Source organism: Oncorhynchus tshawytscha, unplaced genomic scaffold, assembly GCF_018296145.1.
Source record: "Oncorhynchus tshawytscha isolate Ot180627B unplaced genomic scaffold, Otsh_v2.0 Un_contig_3169_pilon_pilon, whole genome shotgun sequence".
NCBI lineage: Eukaryota > Metazoa > Chordata > Actinopteri > Salmoniformes > Salmonidae > Oncorhynchus > Oncorhynchus tshawytscha.
The window spans coordinates 69,916-87,853 of record NW_024609463.1 but is presented as its reverse complement, the minus strand read 5'-3'; the positions used below and the strand labels follow the sequence as shown (position 1 = coordinate 87,853).

General features: G+C 40.8%; 1 protein-coding gene across 3 annotated transcripts; it reads right to left on the bottom strand.

The window, feature by feature from the left end:
- Positions 1 to 1,942: 1,942 nt before the first annotated feature.
- On the bottom strand, positions 1,943 to 16,632 carry LOC112238058 (cell surface A33 antigen-like). 3 transcript variants are annotated; one of them, XM_042315439.1, is made up of 8 exons: positions 16,361 to 16,632; positions 15,549 to 15,860; positions 14,939 to 15,250; positions 8,467 to 8,505; positions 8,068 to 8,211; positions 7,923 to 7,978; positions 3,958 to 4,041; positions 1,943 to 3,715 (listed from the first exon to the last, which is right to left on the bottom strand). In XM_042315439.1, the coding sequence occupies exons 1-8, from the start codon at positions 16,407 to 16,409 to the stop codon at positions 3,593 to 3,595; spliced, it is 1,119 nt and encodes a 372-aa protein (XP_042171373.1). In that variant the 5' UTR covers positions 16,410 to 16,632; the 3' UTR covers positions 1,943 to 3,592. The 3 variants fall into 3 exon arrangements, with proteins under 3 accessions (XP_042171373.1, XP_042171374.1, XP_042171375.1); XM_042315440.1 differs by having other exon boundaries at positions 15,549 to 15,781; XM_042315441.1 differs by lacking the exon at positions 14,939 to 15,250.
- Between the last annotated feature and the right edge of the window lie 1,306 nt (positions 16,633 to 17,938).

The following is a 17,938-nucleotide window of genomic DNA, read 5'->3' as shown; positions in this document are numbered from 1 at the left end:
GTTTTTTATTTTTTATAAATGTGCAAAAATGTGCAAAAAAATGTTTTTTCTTTGTCATTATGGGGTATTGTGTGTAGATGAGGATTTTTGTTAATTTAATCCATTTTAGGCTGTACCGTAACAAAATGTGGAAAAAGTCAAGGGGTCTGAATACTTTCCGAATGCACTGTATCTCTTTTCTCAAATGACATAACATTCACATTTTTATTCCTAAGCATTAATTAAGCTCTGCACAAACAGACATCAATGTAGCACACAGATGATCGTATTATCACATTCACATGAGTTATTACAATCTATGATTCTGTATTAATATCAGTGGTGTAGTGGTAAAAAGGTGGGTCATGGATAAGACAAACAACCACAGACATAAACATATTACATTTTTTAATGTATTGTTTGCCTTTTGATTGTGTTTTAATGTAGGCCTGTAGGGAAGACAGGCCATTCCAGATGTTCATATTGAAACATACAGTGTAAAAAATAAAAATGAATCCTGACTTGTTTTAAAGATTATTACAGATTGTCTCTGGGGATCCCACGTGGGGCCCCAATGCCTAGTTTGGGACCACTGTACTAAACTCTCTCTCTGTTTGCTTCCTCTCTCTCTCTCTCTCTCTCCTTGTCTCCTGCTCCCTCTCTCTCTCTCTCTCTCTCTCTCCCTGTCTCCTGCTCCCTCTCTCTCTCTCTCTCTGCTCTCTCTCTCTCTCTCTGCTCTCTCTCTCTGCTCTCGCTCTCTGCTTTCTCTCTCTGCTCTCTCTCTCTCTGCTTTCTCTCTCTGCTCTCTCTCTCTCTCTCTCTCTCTGCTTTCTCTCTCCCTCTCTCTCTCTGCTCTCTCTCTCTCTCTCTGCTTTCTCTCTCTGCTCTCTCTCTCCCTCTCTCTCTCTGCTTTCTCTCTCTGCTCTCTCTCTCTTTCTCTGCTCTCTCTCTCTCTCTGCTTTCTCTCTCTGCTCTCTCTCTCTCTCTCACTCTCTCCCTCTCTCTCTCTCTCTCTCTCTCTCTCTCTCTCTCATACATTGCAGCCTGCCTCCGCCTCACCGCTCATCGCACCACATCACTGTCTGTCCTACTCACTGTAATGCAAAGTTATTGTGAGAATTTAGTAGCCAATAGTTTCTCCTGCTGAGGAATGCTCTGTTTTAATGTTAGCTTCTTACTTCATCCCTAACCACAGCCCAACATTACTGTAATAGAGCTAGCCACCTGACTGACATATCTATAAGCGACTATTTACCAGTTGTGCACTCATTCCCCGAGAGCCGTTTTTACAGTGGTGTAAAGTACTTCAGTAAAAATACTTTAAAATACTACTTAAGTCGGTTTTTGGGGTATTTGTACTTTACTTTACTATTGATATTTTGGACATCTTTTACTTCACTACATTCCTAAAGAAAATACTGTACTTCTTACTCCATACATTTATCCTGATACCCAAAACTACTTGTTACATTTTGAGTGCTTAGCAGGACATGAAAATGGTCCAATTCACGCACTTATCAAGAGAACATCCCTGGTCATCTCTACTGCATCTGATCTGGTGGACTCACTAAACACAGACTCTTTGTTGTAAATTATGTCTGAGTGTTGGGGTGTGCCCCCTATATACTAAGTATATATTAGCAATTACATTTACTTTTAACACTTAAGTATATTTAAAACCTTACACTTTGAATTTTACTCATGTAGTATTTTACTGGGTGACTTTCACTTTTACTTAAGTCATTTTCTATTAAGGTATCTTTACTTTTACTCAAGTATGACAATTGAGTAGTTTTTCCACCACTGCGTTTTTGTTTGTTTGGGGATGTCTGTAGACATGGCAGGAGAAGGGTTTTAAAATGGCCTTTTGTCCAGCACCTTGCAAACACACTGTCAGCAGCCAAGCAGCGTTTCTAGTTTTGCCTTCTTCTCTAGTGAGTTTTGATCAACACTGGAAGCAATATTTAGATGTTGACCCATCATTTATTCTCTTTATTGTGTACAAAATATACATTTGCGTTATTCATTTATTTGTCAAATTAGATAAAATTACAGAAGTCCGGATCTCTGTGTTCTCATATGTATGCTGAGCAAAAATATAAATGCAACATGCAACAATTTCAAAGATTTTACTGAGTTACAGTTAATATAAGGAAATCAGTCAATTGAAATAAATAAATTAGGCCCTAATCTATGGATTTCACATGACTGGGCAGGGGTACAGGCATGGGTGGGCCTGGGAGAGAAATAAGCTTTTTGTGCATATGGAACATTTCTGTGATCTTTTATTTCAGCTCATGAAACAGACTGTAGGATCAACACTTTAGATGTTGCGTATATATTTTCGTTCAGTGTATTTACAGTCATGATTGGAAAACCTGACTTTGTCAAATGACGAAGAAAACGACACGCTAAAACATGGAATTCCCTGTTACTTGTGCACTTCAAAAGTGTATGCTTCAGTTGATGACATTGTTAGACTGCTTTCCCTGTTCAGGAAGACCACAATGTGTGATTTGTCCATTACACGAAAGAGGAAGTACTGTAGCTAACTAACAGGATTTGACAAAAGTTTGAGGTTGTTTTCATAAAGATTGTTGTCTGTGACAAAATTCTGACATTAGGTAGAGGTTGTTTTCTATGACAAATTCTGACATTTAAAAACATTTGTATCCTTTACATTTTTCTGTCAACTTCGAGAATGATGAAATGCTCAGCGTGTACCAGCTTCTTGGCAGAAAAATAAGAAGTACAGTATATACATTGTCACGACTTCCGCCGAAGTCGGTTCCTCACATTGTTCGGGCGGCGTTCGGCGGTCGATGTCACCGGTCTTCTAGCCATCGCCGATCCACCTTTCATTTTCCATTTGTTTTGTCTTGTTTTTCCACACACCTGGTTTACATTCCCTCATTACTTGTCGTGTATATAACCCTCTGTTCCCCCCATGTCTGTGTGTGAAATTGTTTATTGTAAAGTGTTTGTGCACTCTGATTGGTTCGCGAGGGGTTATTTTGTACCCAGATTTTGTTGTTCTGGGTGCCGTTGTTTTTTTTTCATATTAAACTGCTTTGGGTTTTACCCAGTTCTGCTCTCCTGCGCCTGACTTCCCTGCAGCCAGTCACGCACCCCTTACAAAATTAAGATGGATGATAGCCACCCAAGCAACCTCTTGCAAAACTGATGGTGAAATCTGTGTTTTTTTGCTTTGACACATCAAACCACATTTTCCTTTTTCTCAAACATGTCTGAAAGCATCCGTCTCTATTTCAAAAAGTTCACATATTTAAAAATAAATGCACAACAACGATATAAAAAGAGAAGTAGCTGAACTTTAAGCCATATAAGGTGCTTTGGTTGTCTCAGCTACACAAAAATAAAATGGTATCTTATTGCTTCACCAATCATCTTGCCTATATCTCTGGGACTTTATTATTTTGGTTGTAGGTTAACATCTGATTTCCTGTGATAACCACTTAACATGTCTTAGTAGAGAGTGAAATATATTTATAGTCATGTGTGCCAGATCAAACCTCTTGATACTGGGCCCAATATGAGATCACTCTGCAGGAAAAGCCTGTGAGATGGCAGTAGGCCATACAGTACAGTGGCTCTAGGAGAACGTGCCTGTCTTGATAGTGGCATACTCTGTTTTTCCACCGCTCTCCAGACTCACTGCTGCGTTCCTTTTTCCTTTCATGTAGACGATGGTGGAGTATGTCACTGAGGGATCCTCCTGTAGAGAGGGACAGTAAGAGACACAGGCACTGCTGCTGACATCTAGGGATGCACAGATTTACACTATAGATAATGTTTATACTAACAAACACACACTCTCTCTCTCTCACCCTCACTCTCTCTCTCTCTCTCTCTCTCTCTCTCACACACACACACACACACACACACACACACACACACACACACACACACACACACACACACACACACACACACACACACACACTGTACTTCTCTTACTGGAGCACTGAGGGGTGTTGTTGTCTCCTCTTGGTTGTTGTTTCTGGGTTCTTGAACCGTATCATACATTACAGAGGGATCATCCTAGAGAGGAGAGATACAATGAGACACCACAGGCGGCTGGTGGCACCTTAATTGGGGAGGATGGGCTCATAGTAATGGCTGGAATGGAATCAATGAAATGGTATCGAACCCGTTTTCTATGTGTTTGATACCATTCCATTCACTTCATTCAAGCTGTTATTATGAGCCGTCTTCCTCTCAGCAGCCTCCTGTTTGAGACAAAACAGTGACTTCCACAGCACAGGAATTGCACAATGATCGAGACGTTATCTTTCTTGAGACCCTAATTTGGCCACTGAATTTGACATGACTTGATCCAGTAACAGTCTTTAAGACACATACAAACACACTGTCTCTTACTGGTGCACTGAGCGGTATTGTTGTCTTGTCGCTTAAACCAGTGTTTCTGTCTGCAATCGTGGAACACATTGCAGAGGAATCATCCCAGGAGAAAGAAAATAAGACACACCTACAGTAACCTTGTCCCATTAACCGTATAATACCACAATGATAAGTGGGATGTGAAAAGTGGCACTGATAAAGCCTCTCTTGAAAAAGCCGAACCTTGACCCAGAAAATATATAAAACTATCGGTCTATAGCGAATCTCCCATTCCTCTGAAAAGATTTTGAAAAGGCTGTTGCGCTGTTACTGCCTTCCTGAAGACAAACAATGTATACAAAACGCTTCAATCTGGTTTTAGACCCCATCATAGCACTGAGACTGAACTTGTGAAGGTGGTAAATGACCTTTTAATGGCGTCAGACCGAGGCTCTGCATCTGTCCTCGTGCTCCTAGACCTTAGTGCTGCTTTTGATACCATCGATCACCACATTCTTCTGGAGAGATTGGAAACCCAAATTGGTCTACACGGACAAGTTCTGGCCTGGTTTAGAACTTATCTCTCAGAAAGATATTAGTTTGTCTCTGTGGATGGTTTGTCCTCTGACAAATCAACTGTAAATTTCGGAGTTCCTCAAAGGTTCCCTGTAAGAAACCACTATTGTTTTCACGATATATTTTACCTCTTGGTGATGTCATTCAGAAATATAATGTTAACTTTCACTGCTATGCGGATGACACACAGCTGTACATTTCAATGAAACATGGTGAAGCCCCAAAATTGCCCTCCCTGGAAGCCTGTGTTTCAGACATAAGGAAGTGGTTAGCTGCAAATTTTGTACTTTTGAACTCGGACAAAACAGAGATACTTTTTCTAGGTCCCAAGAAACAAAGAGATCTTCTGATGAATCTGACCATTAATCTTGATGGTTGTACAGTCGTCTCAATTAAAACTGTGAAGGACCTCGGCGTTACTCTGGACCCTGATCTCTCTTTTGACGAATATATCAAGACTGTTTCAAGGACAGATCTACGTAACATTGCAAAAATCAGAAACTTGATGCAGAAACATTAATCCATGCTTTTGTCACTTCTAGGTTAGACTACTAACTAGAACCCAAAAATGTGATCATATTACTCTAGTGCTAGCCTCTCTACACTGGCTTCCTGTCAAGGCAAGGGCTGATTTCAAGGTTTTACTGCTAACCTACAAAGCATTACATGGGCTAGCTCCTACCTACCTCTCTGATTTGGTCCTGCCGTACATACCTACACGTACGCTACGGTCACAAGACGCAGGCCTCCTAATTGTTCCTAAAATTTCTAAGCAAACAGCTGGAGGCAGGGCTTTCTCCTATAGAGCTCCATTTTTATGGAATGGTCTGTCTGCCTACCCATGTGAGAGACGCAAACTCGGTCTCAACCTTTAAGTCTTTACTGAAGACTCATCTCTTCAGTGGGTCATATGATTGAGTGTAGTCTGGCCCAGGAGTGGGAAGGTGAACGGAAAGGCTCTGGAGCAACGAACCGCCCTTGCTGTCTCTGCCTGGCCGGTTCCCCTCTTTCCACTGGGATTCTCTGCCTCTAACCCTGCACAATGCAGATGCACAATCGAGAGCATCCTGGCGGGCTGTATCACCGCCTGGTATGGCAACTGCACCGCCCTCAACCGTAAGGCTCTCCAGAGGGTAGTGAGGTCTGCACAACGCATCACCGGGGGCAAACTACCTGCCCTCCAGGACACCTACACCACCCGATGCTACAGGAAGGCCATAAAGATCATCAAGGACATCAACCACCCGAGCCACTGCCTGTTCACCCCGCTGCCATCCAGAAGGCGAGGTCAGTACAGGTGCATCAAAGCTGGGACCGAGAGACTGAAAAACAGCTTCTATCTCAAGGCCATCAGACTGTTAAACAGCCACCACTAACATTGAGTGGCTACTGCCAACACACTGTCAATGACACTGACTCTACTCCAGCCACTTTAATCATGGGAATCGATGGGAAATGATGTAAATATATCACTAGCCACTTTAAACAATGCTACCTTATATAATGTTACTTACCCTACATTGTTCATCTCATATGCATACGTTGATACTGTACTCTATATCATCGACTGCATCCTTATGTAATACATGTATCACTAGCCACTTTAACTATGCCACTTGGTTTACATACTTATCTCATATGTATATACTGTACTCGATATCATCTACTGTATCTTGCCTATGCTGCTCTGTACCATCACTCATTCATATATCCTTATGTACATATTCTTTATCCCCTTACACTGTGTATGACAGTAGTTTTTTTTGGAATTGTTAGTTAGATTACTTGCTCGTTATTACTGCATTGTCGGAACTAGAAGCACAAGCATTTCGCTACACTCGCATTAACATCTGCTAACCATGTGTATGTGACAAATAAAATTTGATTTGATTTGATTTTGATATTACAGGGGCTGAGTCACTGGCTTACTAGGGCTCTTTCATACCGTCCCTAGGAGGGGTGCGTCACTTGAGTGGATTGAGTCACTGACATGATCTTCCTGTCCGGGTTGGCGCCCCACCTTGGGTTGTGTTGTGTTGGAGATCTTTGTGGGCTATACTCGGCCTTGTCTCAGGATGGTAAGTTGGTGGTTGAAGATATCCCTCTAGTGGTGTGGGGGCTGTGCTTTGGCAAAGTGAGTGGGATTATATCCTGCCTGTTTGGCCCTGTCTGGGGGTATCGTCAGATGGGGCCACAGTGTCTCCCGACCCCTCCTGTCTCAGCCTCCAGTATTTATGCTGCATTAGTTTATGTGTCGGGGGGCTACGGTCAGTCTGTTATATCCCTAGTATTTCTCCTGTCTTAACTGGTGTCCTGTGTGAATTTAAATATGCTCTCTCTAACTCTTTCTTTCTCTCTCTCTCTCGGAGGACCTGAGCCCTAGGACCATGCCTCAGGACTACCTGGCGTGATGACTCCTTGCTGTCCCCAGTCTATCTGGCCGTGCTGCTGCTCCAGTTTCAACTGTTCTGCCTGCGGCTATGGAACCCTGACCTGTTCACCGGATGTGCTACCTGTCCCAGACCTGCTGTTTTCAACTCTCTAGAGACAGCAGGAGCGGTAGAGATACTCTGTATGATCGGCTATGAAAAGCCAACTGATATTTATTCCTGAGGTGCTGACCTGTTGCACCCTCGACAACTACTGTGAGTATTATTATTTGACCCTGCTGGTCATTTATGAACATTTGAACATCTTGGCCATGTTCTGTTATAATCTCCACCTGGCACAGCCTTAAGAGGACTGGCCACCCCTCATAGCCTGGTTCCTCTCTAGGTTTCTTCCTAGGTTCTGGCCTTTCTAGTGAGTTTTTCCTAGCCACCGTGCTTCTACACCTGCATTGCTTGCTGTTTGTGGTTTTAGGCTGGGTTTCTGTACAGCACTTTGTGACATCAGCTGATGTAAGAAGGGCTTTATAAATACATTTGATTGATTGATTGATTGTTCTATCTATCTTCCTTTCCCATCACTCTCAATGTGATAGAGCTTCTAAATGATTTATTTACCTTTTTCTCTCCTTCTGTTTTGCTCCCACTACTTTTCTCTCCTGTGTTTTTCTTTCCTGGGGATTAAAAACAGAGTTTAATACTGAAGTCATTGCTGAAGTCATTGCTTTTCTGAGTGGTTGCAATTATGGAATACATACTGTACCTTTGTTTCTCTTGTATATGTACCAAGCCACTCCAGTGATGATCAGTATGACTGGTAGAACAGCCAATAAGGTGTATTGGATTGTATTGTATTGTTGAGGGGAAGAAGATGGATCTTCTTCTGAAGTCCCCACTGTGTCTGCCCCTAAAGGACATGACAGTGTTCTGTCAATCTACAGTGTAACAGATAGTTTGGCTGTGTGCAAAAGAGAACTCTTCCAGTACAGTCCAATACAAGAGATTATGGGGTCAGCTTGACTACTGATTTTTGTTCAAAGTTCTGTAAATGTACTGGCCCTTTGATGGGAATATGGGTTATATAAACAGAAACATACATTTAAATGATTTCATTTTAATATTATTTTTATGGAGAAGAATTTCATGACAAACATTCACTGACCTTTAGGTGACGTTGTTGGTATGAGGAATGTTGTAATGTCTCGTCCATTTGGTTGAGTTAATGGTGGATGTTTGGTGGTAGTGGTTGTGAGGGGATGGTATTTCCCAAACAGACAAGAGGAACATTAGCCAGAGCAAAGGCACATTACAAAACCATATTATGTACCTAAGTCTAATGAGTAGAACATTTGGTGAAATGTGTTATCAATTTCACTCAACTCAGTCTGTCAGGTCGGGTAATCTACATACTGCAGTGCTGTTGGCCTGGAAGGGCCCTCGTTTTACAGTATGTTGTTACAATATCTAGAGGATTACAATATTACAGTTTTTTTTTTGCTGTTACAATATCTACCGTATGCTGTTACAATATTGACAGTATGCTGTTACAATATCTACAGTATGCTGTTACAATATCTACAGTATGATGTTACAATATTTACAGTATGCTGTTACAATATTGACAGTATGCTGTTACAATATCTACAGTATGCTGTTACAATATTGACAGTATGCTGTTACAATATCTACCGTATGCTGTTACAATATTGACAGTATGCTGTTACAATATCTACAGTATGCTGTTACAATATCTACAGTATGCTGTTACAATATTGACAGTATGCTGTTACAATATTTACAGTATGCTGTTACAATATTTACAGTATGCTGTTACAATATTTACAGTATGCTGTTACAATATCTACAGTATGCTTTTACAATATCTACAGTATGATGTTACAATATTTACAGTATGCCATTACAATATCTACAGTATGATTTTACAGTATGCTGTTACAATATCTACAGTATGCTGTTACAATATCTACAGTATGCTGTTACAGTATATACAGTATGCTGTTACAACATCTACAGTATGCTGTTAAAATATCACAGTATGCTGTTGCAATATTTACAGTATGCTGTTACAATATTTATAGTATGATGTTACAATATCACAGTATGCTGTTGCAATATTTACAGTATGCTGTTACAATATCACAGTATGTTGTTACAATATTTACAGTATGCTGTTACAATATCTACCGTATGCTGTTACAATATCTACAGTATGCTGTTACAATATCTACAGTATGCTGTTACAATATCTACAGTATGATGTTACAATATCACAGTATGCTGGTCCAATATTTACAGTATGCTGTCACAATATCTACAGTATGCTGTTACAATATCACAGTATGTTGTTACAATATTTACAGTATGCTGTTACAATATCTACCGTATGCTGTTACAATATTTACAGTATGCTGTCACAATATCTACAGTATGCTGTTACAATATCACAGTATGTTGTTACAATATTTACAGTATGCTGTTACAATATCTACCGTATGCTGTTACAATATTTACAGTATGCTGTTCAATATCTACAGTATGCTGTTACAATATCACAGTATGTTGTTACAATATTTACAGTATGCTGTTACAATATTTACAGTATGCTGTCACAATTTCTACAGTATGCTGTTACAATATCTACAGTATGCTGTTACAGTAGCTACAGTATGCTGTTACAATATTTACAGTATGCTGTTACAATATCACAGTATGCTGTTACAATATCAGAGTATGCTGTTACAATATCTACCGTATGCTGTTACAATATCTACCGTATGCTGTTACAATATCTACAGTATGCTGTTACAATATCACAGTATGCTGTTACAATATTTACAGTATGCTGTTACAATATTTACAGTATGCTGTTGCAATATCTACGGTATGCTGTAACAATATCTATGGTATGCTGTTACAATATCACAGTATGCTGTTACAATATCTACAGTACGCTGTTACAATATCTACGGTATGCTGTTACAATATCACAGTATGCTATTTCAATATTTACAGTATGCTGTTACAATATCACAGCATGCTGTTACAATATCTACAGTACGCTGTTACAATATCTACCGTATGCTGTTACAATATCACAGTATGCTGTTACAATATTTACAGTATGATGTTACAATATCTACAGTATGCTGTTACTATATCTACAGTATGATGTTACAATATCTACAGTATGCTGTTACAATATTTACAGTATGCTATTACAATATTTACAGCATGCTGTTAAAATATCTACGGTATGCTGTAACAATATTTTTATTTATTTATTTTACCTTTATTTAACCAGGTAGGCAAGTTGAGAACAAGTTCTCATTTACAATTGCGACCTGGCCAAGATAAAGCAAAGCAGTTCGACAGATACAACGACACAGAGTTACACATGGAGTAAAACAAACATACAGTCAATAATACAGTATAAACAAGTCTATATACAATGTGAGCAAATGAGGTGAGAAGGGAGGTAAAGGTAAAAAGGCCATGGTGGCAAACTAAATACAATATAGCAAGTAAAACACTGGAATGGTAGTTTTGCAATGGAAGAATGTGCAAAGTAGAAATAAAAATAATGGGGTGCAAAGGAGCAAAATAAAATAAATAAATTAAATACAGTTGGGAAAGAGGTAGTTGTTTGGGCTAAATTATAGGTGGGCTATGTACAGGTGCAGTAATCTGTGAGCTGCTCTGACAGTTGGTGCTTAAAGCTAGTGAGGGAGATAAGTGTTTCCAGTTTCAGAGATTTTTGTAGTTCGTTCCAGTCATTGGCAGCAGAGAACTGGAAGGAGAGGCAGCCAAAGAAAGAATTGGTTTTGGGGGTGACTAGAAAGATATACCTGCTGGAGCGTGAGCTACAGGTGGGAGATGCTATGGTGACCAGCGACCTGAGATAAGGGGGGACTTTATCTAGCAGGGTCTTGTAGATGACATGGAGCCAGTGGGTTTGGCGACGAGAATGAAGCGAGGGCCAGCCAACGAGAGCGTACAGGTCGCAATGGTGGGTAGTATATGGGGCTTTGGTGACAAAACGGAATGCACTGTGATAGACTGCATCCAATTTGTTGAGTAGGGTATTGGAGGCTGTTTTGTAAATGACATCGCCAAAGTCGAGGATTGGTAGGATGGTCAGTTTTACAAGGGTATGTTTGGCAGCATGAGTGAAGGATGCTTTGTTGCGAAATAGGAAGCCAATTCTAGATTTAACTTTGGATTGGAGATGTTTGATATGGGTCTGGAAGGAGCGTTTACAGTCTAACCAGACACCTAAGTATTTGTAGTTGTCCACGTATTCTAAGTCAGAGCCGTCCAGAGTAGTGATGTTGGACAGGCGGGTAGGTGCAGGTAGCGATCGGTTGAAGAGCATGCATTTAGTTTTACTTGTATTTAAGAGCAATTGGAGGCCACGGAAGGAGAGTTGTATGGCATTGAAGCTTGCCTGGAGGGTTGTTAACACAGTGTCCAAAGAAGGGCCAGAAGTATACAGAATGGTGTCGTCTGCGTAGAGGTGGATCAGAGACTCACCAGCAGCAAGAGCGACCTCATTGATGTATACAGAGAAGAGAGTCGGTCCAAGAATTGAACCCTGTGGCACCCCCATAGAGACTGCCAGAGGTCCGGACAGCAGACCCTCCGATTTGACACACTGAACTCTATCAGAGAAGTAGTTGGTGAACCAGGCGAGGCAATCATTTGAGAAACCAAGGCTGTCGAGTCTGCCGATGAGGATGTGGTGATTGACAGAGTCGAAAGCCTTGGCCAGATCAATGAATACAGCTGCACAGTAATGTTTCTTATCGATGGCGGTTAAGATATCGTTTAGGACCTTGAGCGTGGCTGAGGTGCACCCATGACCAGCTCTGAAACCAGATTGCATAGCAGAGAAGGTATGGTGAGATTCGAAATGGTCGGTAATCTGTTTGTTGACTTGGCTTTCGAAGATCTTAGAAAGGCATGGTAGGATAGATATAGGTCTGTAGCAGTTTGGGTCAAGAGTGTCCCCCCCTTTGAAGAGGGGGATGACCGCAGCTGCTTTCCAATCTTTGGGAATCTCAGACGACACGAAAGAGAGGTTGAACAGGCTAGTAATAGGGGTGGCAACAATTTTGGCAGATAATTTTAGAAAGAAAGGGTCCAGATTGTCTAGCCCGGCTGATTTGTAGGGGTCCAGATTTTGCAGCTCTTTCAGAACATCAGCTGAATGGATTTGGGAGAAGGAGAAATGGGGAAGGCTTGGGCGAGTTGCTGTTGGGGGTGCAGTGCTGTTGACCGGGGTAGGAGTAGCCAGGTGGAAAGCATGGCCAGCCGTAGAAAAATGCTTATTGAAATTCTCAATTATGGTGGATTTATCAGTGGTGACAGTGTTTCCTATCTTCAGTGCAGTGGGCAGCTGGGAAGAGGTGTTCTTATTCTCCATGGACTTTACAGTGTCCCAGAACTTTTTTGAGTTAGTGTTGCAGGAAGCAAATTTCTGCTTGAAAAAGCTAGCCTTGGCTTTTCTAACTGCCTGTGTATAATGGTTTCTGGCTTCTCTGAACAGCTGCATATCACGGGGGCTGTTCGATGCTAATGCAGAACGCCATAGGATGTTTTTGTGTTGGTTAAGGGCAGTCAGGTCTGGGGAGAACCAAGGGCTATATCTGTTCCTGGTTCTAAATTTCTTGAATGGGGCATGTTTATTTAAGATGGTTAGGAAGGCATTTAAAAAAAATATCCAGGCATCCTCTACTGACGGGATGAGATCAATATCCTTCCAGGATACCCCGGCCAGGTCGATTAGAAAGGCCTGCTCGCTGAAGTGTTTCAGGGAGCGTTTTACAGTGATGAGTGGAGGTCGTTTGACCGCTGACCCATTACGGATGCAGGCAATGAGGCAGTGATCGCTGAGATCTTGGTTGAAGACAGCAGAGGTGTATTTAGAGGGGAAGTTGGTTAGGATGATATCTATGGTATGCTGTTACAATATCACGGTATGCTGTTACAATATTTACAGTATGCTGTTACAATATCACAGTATGCTGTTACAATATCTACAGTACGCTGTTACAATATCTACGGTATGCTGTTACAATATCACAGTATGCTGTTACAATATCTACGGTATGCTGTTACAATATCACAGTATGCTGTTACAATATCACAGTATGCTATTACAATATCAACAGTATGATGTTACAATATTTACAGTATGTGGTTACAATTTTTACAGTATGCTGTTACAGTATTTACAGTATGCTGTTACAATATCTACAGTATGATGTTACAATATTTACAGTATGCGGTTACAATTTTTACAGTATGCTGTTACAATATTTACAGTATGCTGTTACAATATTTACAGTATGCTGTTACATTATCTACGGTATGCTGTAACAATATCTACGGTATGCTGTTACAATATCACAGTATGCTGTTACAATATCTACAGTACGCTGTCACAATATCTACGGTATGCTGTTACAATATCACAGTATGCTGTTACAATATCACAGTATGCTGTTACAATATCACAGTACGCTGTTACAATATCACAGTATGCTTTTACAATATCTACGGTATGCTGTTACAATATCTACAGTACGCTGTTACAATATCACAGTATGCTGTTACAATATCACAGTATGCTGTTACAATATCACAGTATGCTGTTACAATATCACAGTATGCTGTTACAATATTTGCAGTATGCTGTTACAATATCTACAGTATGCTGTTACAATATCTACAGTATGATGTTACAATATTTACAGTATGCTGTTACAATATCTACAGTATGATGTTACAATATTTACAGTATGCGGTTACAATTTCTACAGTATGCTGTTACAATATCACAGTATGCTGTTACAGTATCACAGTATGCTGTTACAATATCTATGATATGTTGTTACAATATCTACAGTACGCTGTTACAATATCACAGTATGCTGTTACAATATCTACGGTATGCTGTTACAATATCTACAGTATGCTGTTACAATATCTACAGATGATTTCCAAAGTGAGTAGATAATATCAATAATGATGTTCAAAAAGATTGTTGTGATTAATAAGAATATTCTGTCTTACTTTGAATATCAATTTTGACGTCTGTCATTTGAGTCTCACTGATTCCACACCTGTACCACCCCTAATCGTCCTCGGTGACGTTTGAGAGGACAGAGAGGTTCCCAGGAGAGGTGCTATTAAACATCTCCACTCTGCCTCTGTACAGATCACTCTGGGTTGATATTATCTCAGGTGTCTGTTGACCTCTGAGTTTAGTCCATGTGAAGCTGGGAGGTTTAGCCTGGGCGACCAGTGAGATATACCTACGGGGGTGCTGCTATGGTAATCAGTGAGCTGAGATAAGGTGGGGCTTTACCTAGCAGAGACTTGTAGATGACCTGGAGTCAGTGGGTTTGGGACAAGTATGAAGCGATGGCCAGCCAACAACAGCGTTATTGGACACATATTCTTCTAATTACAGAAAATGGTAGATCTCTACAACTACTACCATACACACCTAACCATATCATCCATTTTGTATCCAGTTTTGCATTTTAAGTTTCCTGTTTTACTTTCTATATACACAGCGATGTAAGCTTGATATTAGCTGCATCTCTTACCTTCAACAGTGAGTTCGACGTCGCTGTATTTTTCATGGCTGATTTGGCACCTGTACCACCCCTGATCGTCCTCGGTGACGTGTGAGAGGAGGACAGAGAGGTTCCCAGGAGAGTTGCTATTAAACATCTCCACTCTGCCTCTGTACAGATCACTCTGGGTTGATATTATCTCAGTTGTCTGTTGACCTCTGAGTTTAGTCCATCTGAAGCTGGGAGGTTTAGCCTGGGTTTTACTACAGGAGCAGGGCAGGAGAACAGACTGGCCTGGGGATGCATTGACCACCCTTGATCGAGGTTCTGACAGAGTGCAGCCTGTTGAAACACAAAGCAATGTGTTATTGGATACTTCTTTTTCTGATTACAGAAAATCATAGATCTCTACAACTACTACCATAAACACTTAACAATCAATTACAACAAACATTACCAACAATACATAACAAACATTACAAAAATACTACTGCTCCCTGTCTTATACCTTGAAATGGCTGATATATTTTAAGATGGGCCATATCATTAATTGTGTATAGATAGTTTTATTTAAGTGTGTTTCCTGTTTTACTTTCTATATACACAGCGATGTAAGCTTGATATTAGCTGCATCTCTTACCTTCAACAGTGAGTTCGACGTCGCTGTATTTTTCACGGCTGATTTGGCACCTGTACCACCCCTGATCGTCCTCGGTGACGTGTGAGAGGAGGACAGAGAGGTTCCCAGGAGAGTTGCTATTAAACATCTCCACTCTGCCTCTGTACAGATCACTCTGGGTTGATATTATCTCAGTTGTCTGTTGACCTCTGAGTTTAGTCCATGTGAAGCTGGGAGGTTTAGCCTGGGTTTTACTACAGGAGCAGGGCAGGAGAACAGACTGGCCTGAGTAGACAGTGATCTTACCATAGTTAATGACTATTATAGTGCAGCCTGTTGAAACACAAAGCAACATAAACCATAGTGTTTTAATGTCATTGCAGGATTACAGAGCTCCATTAACAAAACACCATCAAATATGAGATCTGTATGTAACTGTACCAACACATTATTTTGTGTCATTTTTCATTTTGCTCGTACTTTAAACAGCGATCCACTTATGTTGACTTTGGAACGTCGACAGATCTGATATTTCATCAGCATTTTAATAGTTTTAAATCGATGCTATAAAACATTGTTATTAAACCATACAACCAAGAAACGCATTTAAATCTGTATTGAAAAAAATCAACCAGCAACAGTTTCTGTGTTTACTGAAGTGTACAGTATGCATTTTTAAGCTGCAAGATATTCTGCTAACTTTCTATTTTCAACACATGCCAGATGTTGTTTGAATACATTTATCTGACACTTTTACTTATGCAGGGTAGGTAGGAGGTTATCTTTGCTATACATATGACATTATCTACAGGTTAGGATATTGTAGGACTCACCTGCAGTGATATGAAGGAAAGAGCTGATCAGACACACAGAGATCCACATGGTGACTGTCCACTGATGTTGAGCGATATGATGTAAACCAAGATAGAGACTGTTTGTTCAGTGTTTATTATGCGAAAACGTTCAATGCAGCTGTTTTTATCAAATCATTTCTGGGTAACAATTAAAGTACAAATCTGGCGTCTGAAGTGGCCACACAGCATTTACAGCGATGCAGCCTCCACAGAAGTCAGGGTATTCATACTTCTTGCTTCACGGAGCAGAGCTGTTGTGAAGGAAGTTGTGAAGGACCTGAGTTTATGTTTTTACTGGATGTACCCCCCCCTACTGTCAACCAATCATGTCAATGTGCAGAGCCTTCTGCAGTGTTACACAATTTGGGAGGTGCATGACGATGCGGTACAGAACTTGATTTGGCCTCTGCAAGCCTCCGGAGGCTCCGCAATTACGTCACACCCTCCATACGGAGCCTCCGCATCACATTGCTGGATCAAGCAAAAATCATGTTTTTACTGAAATTGTTTTCAATTAAAATGGTCAAAAAGACACAAATAGCTTCTTAGCAAAGAGCAATTTCTCAAGCAAAATTCTTGCTTGAATTTGCAAGGACTGTCTGGGAGTGGTCTGAGTTGTGAGGGAAACACTGAAAAATAGGTGTTAAAGGCAGAGAGGTTGGGAACTCTATTTCTCATTGGTCTATTAACTAATTTACTGCCTGGTGACCAGGCAGGCCAAAACGCCAACCCACCAAAACAGACTGACATTTCAGGCAGCCTTTTAAATAGCTATTACACTAAAAGGGCATTATCATCATTTTCACAATTCTACAATATTATTCCAACCTCATAGTGTGGAAGTATAAAACACAGGTATATTACATTTTTGACTGCACTGGGCCTTTAAGGGACTGAATTTGACACACTTCTCCCCCTGAGTGTTGACTGCTAATGGTATTTCTGAACGTGTGACTGTACTCAGGGAAATCAGCTAGTGTATGAAGGCCATCCTCCTCACTTCCTGACTCTCAACCCACATCCGGTTCCAGGCCTCTCTAACAGGCCTCTCTGCTTCTCCTTTTCTCTAAATAGTCCTATTACTCTCATTAGAGTCAGCTATTCTCAGATTGAAATGTGTCTATGTAGGAGATGATTATCTGTGTAGTATGCGTAGTATGATGTAATGTAATGAGAGTTACTCGTACCCTTAATCAGTCCCTTTCCTGTGCGTGCGTGTGCGTGTGTGTGTGTGCATGTGTGTGTGCGTGTGCGTGCGTGTGTGTGCGCATGCATGTGCGTGTGTGTGTGTGTGTGCGTGTGTGTGTGCGTGTATGTGTGTGTGTGCGTGTATGTGTGTGTGTGTGCGCGTGTGTGTGTGTGTGCGTGTGTGTGTGTGTGTGCGTGCGTGTGTGTGGAATTGTTCTTCTATCCTCGTAGGGACCTGAAATCCCCAAAAGTCCCTACAAAGATAGTTAAAAAAGTACAATTATATTTTAAGTTACACTTAGTAAAAAGGGTTATTTGGCTGTCCCTATAGCAGAACCCTTTTTGGTTTCAGGATAACCCTTTTGGGTG

Coding starts and splice junctions, on each gene's coding strand:
- LOC112238058 (XM_042315439.1), bottom strand. CDS start 16,409: ATGTGGATCTCTGTGTGTCTGATCAGCTCTTTCCTTCATATCACTGCA. Junction 15,861..16,360: donor TTTCCTTCATATCACTGCAG/GTGAGTCCTACA, acceptor GTGTTTCAACAG/GCTGCACTATAATAGTCATT. Junction 7,979..8,067: donor CATATACAAGAGAAACAAAG/GTACAGTATGTA, acceptor TTTAATCCCCAG/GAAAGAAAAACACAGGAGAG.